Source organism: Buteo buteo, chromosome 6, assembly GCF_964188355.1.
Source record: "Buteo buteo chromosome 6, bButBut1.hap1.1, whole genome shotgun sequence".
Taxonomy (NCBI): domain Eukaryota; kingdom Metazoa; phylum Chordata; class Aves; order Accipitriformes; family Accipitridae; genus Buteo; species Buteo buteo.
In genome coordinates, this window is record NC_134176.1 from 35,449,373 (window position 1) to 35,455,372 (window position 6,000).

At 50.5% G+C, this 6,000-nt stretch overlaps 1 protein-coding gene across 1 annotated transcript in view; it reads right to left on the bottom strand.

Annotated features, from left to right (window-relative positions):
• RASGRP1 (RAS guanyl releasing protein 1) overlaps positions 1-4,130 on the bottom strand; it is a 45,052-nt gene extending 40,922 nt beyond the window's left edge. Inside the window, exons 1-2 of the mRNA XM_075030382.1 lie at positions 3,582-4,130; positions 898-1,067 (exon numbers count right to left, since the gene is read on the bottom strand). Of these exons, the coding sequence (XP_074886483.1) occupies positions 898-1,067; positions 3,582-3,613 (202 nt within the window). The 5' untranslated portion in view covers positions 3,614-4,130. The remainder of the gene's footprint in view (positions 1-897; positions 1,068-3,581) is intronic.
• Between the last annotated feature and the right edge of the window lie 1,870 nt (positions 4,131-6,000).

A 6,000-nucleotide genomic window follows, 5' to 3' on the forward strand; every position in this document is an offset into this window, starting at 1 on the left:
CTTTATCACTCAATCAGCACTATGTGTTACTATTTAACTATATAGATTAATTATTTTAGAGCTTAGTGGGTGTTCAAGTACATTTATTGTTTTAAGGACTACTCTGCAACTGAGACTTTCCCACATATGCTTTGGGAATAGCTCACAGCACTGAAAGACACAGCATTAACGAACAGATGCACTACTTATCAAGCAAATTATTCAGAATCATTTTGAGTGCCTTCAGTACTAACATATTTTAATAATATAAAAAATAAACTTATGTACTAATGAAAAAGTTGGGAAAGGAAACTAGGGACGTAGGGCTCAGGCAAGATTCAGGCTTGTCCATATATTACAATTCTTACTGTAAAAAAGATAAATGGATAACTGATAGCCTCAAAAAGGTATACAGTTGTGATTTTTGTTTGGATTCTTTCTATTTTGTAAAGAATCAAGTTTAAATCTGTACTAATAATGCAGAAAGCAGCGCAATGTTATTTCACCTAGTGTAAAAATAGCCCTGGTCATTTCAAAATGTTTGATATAAACATGTTGTTTACAGACACGATGAGAATATTACTGCAATATGCAAAATATAGTGATTACTTGCTGAAGTTTACCAAATTGGTACTTGAAGGAACAACAAAAAACCACACATAGAAGTATAGATGACTGGTGTTTGTCTTATTCTCTCAAGAAAAAGCAGTAGTCACACTAACCTCTTAGCATATATTACACACATATGCATAAACAGATCCAGAAACCTATAAAAATATGCAGTCACCTAGGTATAGAAAATTCTCAGTTACATCTTTCTACTCCACTAATAAATCAATGCAATTCACTAGTAAGTGACCTAAACATAGCCAGGACACAAATGAATTAATACAATTCTAAAAACGTACAGACACTCACCAAAAGACTGAATGCAGATTTCAAGAAGATCTTCCAAAGTGGCCCCTTTGGCTAAGTGCCCCAACGGCACCATTGTGACCTGGGTAAGATTTGAGACGCTGGGACAATGACTGATCTGCTTCAGCTCAAGTGCTGATTCAGGGGCAGTGCTGCATGCTTGGGCAGGTTGCCTAAAAGAAAGCACAATAGTGAAGTAAATACAAGAAGATCGAGTGGTAAATTTTACACTACATGGGAAAGGAGGAGAGATTTAAAGGACAATTAAGTCCCTGTAGCTATGGTGCTGAAAGACATAACCCTCCCACTTAATACGTACACCAAAGAGACTGCTCAGTAAATCCCCCCCCCCCCCACCGTTAAATGTGGATTGTAGAGCCTATGGTTATAGAGCTCCTTCAATGATCTGTCAAGATTACCAGAAGTCTTGTTTCTTTGTTGGGGAGTTATGTTTACATTACGATTTCAGCACAAGCATAAACCCCCTCAAACTATGTAACAGGAACACTGTTATGCAGTAATCTACCACCACATATTTGTGTGCCCACCAAAAGTAAAGGAGAAAAAAATAACTATAATCAAATATTACACGCATTCAAAAATGCCAGACTAGCTTTATTAATTTCATTTGGAAAATCACTATTAAGTAAACAAAATATCAGTGCAACTTCACAGTGGCGTATTTCACAATTAAAAAAAAAAAAAGAACAAACAAAAAACCCAGATTAATTTGCATCTGTTCTATACTACTTTTTCCTACTAAGTTGTTTTAAAATCGCATATGTGACTAAATTAATGTCTTTAATAATAAAGGTAAAAGAGACCAAAATAAAGCACATATCTGGTTTTAGGCTTGTATTTTGATGATATAATATCTTAGATTTCAAGAATGTGTATGTCTACAGATAATATTAAAGGCTGTTCATTGTTTGCATATAAGGTCATAATTCTATGTGAAATAGTAAATAGGCACATTATTATATTGATGAAAAGTGCTGAAACATTTTTGCCTGCAAATAACAGGAACCACTTCAAAATTTGACTTGAGAGCATAACCACACTGTTCACAAAAGGGCAACAACCACTGCTGTTTCAGTAAAACTTGGGTCTATTTCAGGGGCAGTTTACACTCCACCGTCTTTCTAAACAAGTGATTCCAGCATCTTTAAGATGCTATCTTAAGTTTTCGTACAACTTTTCTTGGAACGCTATGCAAGACGTTATTAATAAACTGACAGTCCTGGGAAGAAAAGGCATAGAAATTTATCCAGTGTGCATATTACATACAGACAGGCAAGGTAAAAGACATAAACATCTCCGTATAGGCACTCCTGGATGAAGTTGGAAATATGCATGCCTTATGAAGACAGACTGGACCCTACCTCATCCCAGTGAATTTCAAGCCTCATCTTAAATTTCTGTCTCATTTGAATGCTGGGAAAGCCACAAAACTGTACATGATGTCACTTATAACCCAACACTGACCCCAGGCCTCCATCGTTTCAAAGTCAGGAAAACACAGGCCTGACCCCGCAGAGGCAGTGACCATCACCCGGCTCCCCCGTAGCTGACAGGGGCTACGCAAAGAATGTTCTCTTCCCTTCCCCTTTCTCTAAATTTCCCTCTTAGCTTTGTGATCTGACTTCCTGTTCTTGTACGAAAAGAGCAAAGGCCTGATTCCGGGTTTTCTTTTTACAAGCTTAAACCCCTCTCCTGAGTTTGCTCCAGTGCCTCTCCAACACAGGGCAGAGGATCCTAGAAATGCAGTAGCAATGAAGTAGGAGTTACGGCAGAAGATACTTTAGGTCTTGGCAACAGAGAGCAGAAAAACTGAAGTGTCCACAACCCCAAAAAAGTTTACAATAACACTGTGGCCGACCTGTCAACGCTGGACAGGCAAAACTCGGCCGGTGACACGGCTGAAACCAGCCATTCATCCGAACGGATCCCCTTACAGCAGCAGTCACTTGACATGAAAAATAGATTAAAGCCGTGCTGGGGGGCGACGCGGGGCGACGAGCACCCCGCGTTTCCACTGAACGCTCTTCGGCGGTGGGGCAGAAACCACCAACGACTGAAACCCAGCTCGCGGACTGACACCCGGGGCAGGTGGCCGCCCCCGCCGCGGAGGGGACAGCCTTGCTCCGCGGCCCCGGCCCCTCGCTCGGCGTCCCCCCGGCAGACGGCCCGCCGGCGGCGCCGCCGCAGGTAACCGGAGCCCGGGCGAGGGCCGAGCCGCCCCTCCCGCTCAGCTGTCACGCTGGGACCGGAACGTGAGGCTCTCCCCAGCCCGCGCTGACCGACCCGCCGGCGCACACTCGCACTCGAAAGGGTGAAACAAAGTCCTCCCAGACACCCCCCCCTCCCGCGCCGCTTTCCCCCCTCTCTTTCCCACCCGGGAGGGCCTCGGCCGCCCCCCCGTCCCCCCCTCCGCGGAGCCCGGACTGCCGCCCCCGCGCCCCACGGAAGCCCCCGCCAGCCCCGCCGCGGGGGGCAGCGCAGCAGCACGTCGCACCCGTCCCCACCGCCCCGGACGGGCACCTCACGCCCTCAGGCGCCGCGGCGGTGCGACCCCGAGGCCCGCCGCCGCCGCCGCCGCCCGCGGGAGGACCGCAGCCTGCGCCGCGGCGGGGCACCGTCCCGCCGCCGCGGGGAGCGGGAGACCGAAACAGCGACGGCGGACTCACTGGTTTTCTCTCCTTTTCCCTAAGGTTCCCATGTCGGCGCCAGCCGCGGCTCCGCCGCCCGGCCGGCTCTGCCAGCAGCGCAGGGAGCGGGGCTGCGCGGGGCGGAGGAGGCCGGGGGGAGCAGCGCGGCCCCGCGCATCGCCTCCTCCCGCCTCGCCGCTCTCCCGCTCCCTGTGTCGCCTCGGGAGGAGTCTGAAACCAATTCAAGCGGGGCAGCGGCGGCGGCGGCGGCCGCCACCCGTGACGAGCGCAGGCGAAGATCTTATCGGCAGAAGGAAGTACTCAGCTACTGGGCTGCTCTTCTCTGAAGCCGCCGGATTTACCAGGTACCCAAACACGCTCTCCTGCTCACACCACCTGGCTCTAAAGCGGCCGCAACTTTTTCCACGGCACCACTTCGCCACGGCAGGGCAGGCCCTCCCCTCTGGGCAAGCCCCCTCCCCACGGCGGGCTGAGCCGCCGGGGCTCACGCGTGCCTCAGCCGCCGGCACGCCAACGCAGCGCGCCCGCCCGCGGCCCCCGCTGGCCGAGGGCAGCCGCTGCCGGGGCACCTGGGAAGGCTGTGCCGGGGCGGGGTGGGGCGGGGCGGGCCGGGCCGCGGGGGACAAGCTCTTGGCCAAACCCCAGCCGCTCCAAGCGCGGCGGCACCTCGCCTGCAACAGCACCGCCCGCGGGGCCCTATACCCCCCCCCCCCCAGCTCCGTGCCATGTCGCGCCACCCCGGTGTTACGTGACTGCGGGTGGGGTGGCCCCACGCGCCCCCTGAGCCCGCGCGCGCTGATTGGCCGGCTCGCCAACGGCCGGCGGAGGGGTGGGGTGTCGGGCGAGGGCCCCTCCGCGCCGCTACCTGCCGCCGGCCGCGGCGAGAGGCGGGGCGGGGCCAGCGCTCGCCTTGGCGAAGGGATCCGAAGGCCCCCGCCCCGCACGGGCCCCCCGGGTGGCGCGCAGCGGGGGCCTGGCCAGGGGCCGGCTGAGGGGAAAGGTGCCCAGGTCGCTCGGCTCCGCGTCGGCAGGAGCACACACGCAGCTGGACGTAAGCATCTGCGCAATGCTGGGGTGGGGGCACACAATTGAGATGCCCACACCGGCGATTATCGTTTTAAAGGCTCAGTGCTTATTTGGCACCTGACGCTGTCCCTCCAGCCTGGTCACGGAGCAAGGAGAGAGGACCCAGTAGTTTTCACGGTCCTCGTATCGTAATTAGGAGTTTCTGAGAGCTCTTCCAACTCAACATTGACGGCTCCTTCGCTTCTGAGGAGAAAGGACCAGGCAGAAAATCTGAAAGGGCAAATTCGCCCCATAGCCCGTGACTTACAGTTTGACCGAATGGTCTTTGGTTGAGAAATACACTCGGTGGAGCTGCACGAAAGTTCTGGGTCACAGGGCGCTTCGGCTGCTGCATTCTCCACAGCTTATTTTGAGAGCGCAGTTTACGTTCTTAAAAATTACTTAGGCATCATAATGCCATTGTGCCTCACACTGAGATCCGGACAGTTTTTGTAAACTGTTTAAGACTAACTGGTAAGGTTCAGGGATTCAGAGTAATTCTCTGCCAACAACCAGGGCACATCTCTCTCTAGATCTCCAAAATGATCAATTTTGCCAAGGACGCAGCTCACTGGCGTTTTCTCAGAGACAGTGGTAACTACCATTATCACAACAGGAGCTGTGCAAACCTGACTTTTGCTTTGCTGAAGACCTCCAGGTAAAAGGAAAAACCCTACGTACTCCTGGAAATCACATCAGTGATTCAGTAGGTGACAGTCTTCTGAGTAAGTTTTAAGCTGATTCCTAGCATAGAGCTTGAAGGTCACTGTGGTTTAAGAAACACAAATATATTAATATATACCCAAGACCACAGGTCATGTGGTCTGTGATATTATCTGTAGCAATTATGTTGTTAAGTCAATCTCCTGCCTGAATTCTGCTTCAGAGAGCTACATCCCAGCTACCTTTGCTTTAACATATTTTCTTTGAGAAGTTCATGTGCACGCGTACACACACAAATAAATGGAGGTTTAACAGAAAGAATACTCTCTAGCTTTTTGGTCAGAAGGTAATCCATATGTAAATCTTACAGTACACAATCTCATACAAAAATTCAGTTGTAACCTACATGCTCACCAACAGTCTGACATGCTGATCCTTGAATGTGACATTCTTCAGAAGAAATGGTCTGTAAAGTAGACTCATGCCTGTTTTGTGTCCTCAGAGGATCAGAGATCTGCTCTGTGGAAAGGCAAGATACTTCTGTTCTCAGAGCTTCAATCAGTAGATGATTACTTTAAAATATAACTTAGGATCCAAAGGAGCCATGCTAACAGAGTTGCAAGATGATGATGGCTAGGTTGGGCCATATTGCTCCCAAGGGAACACAACCAGCCAGACGTTTTTATACTGTTGTGCTCAGATTCCTGGA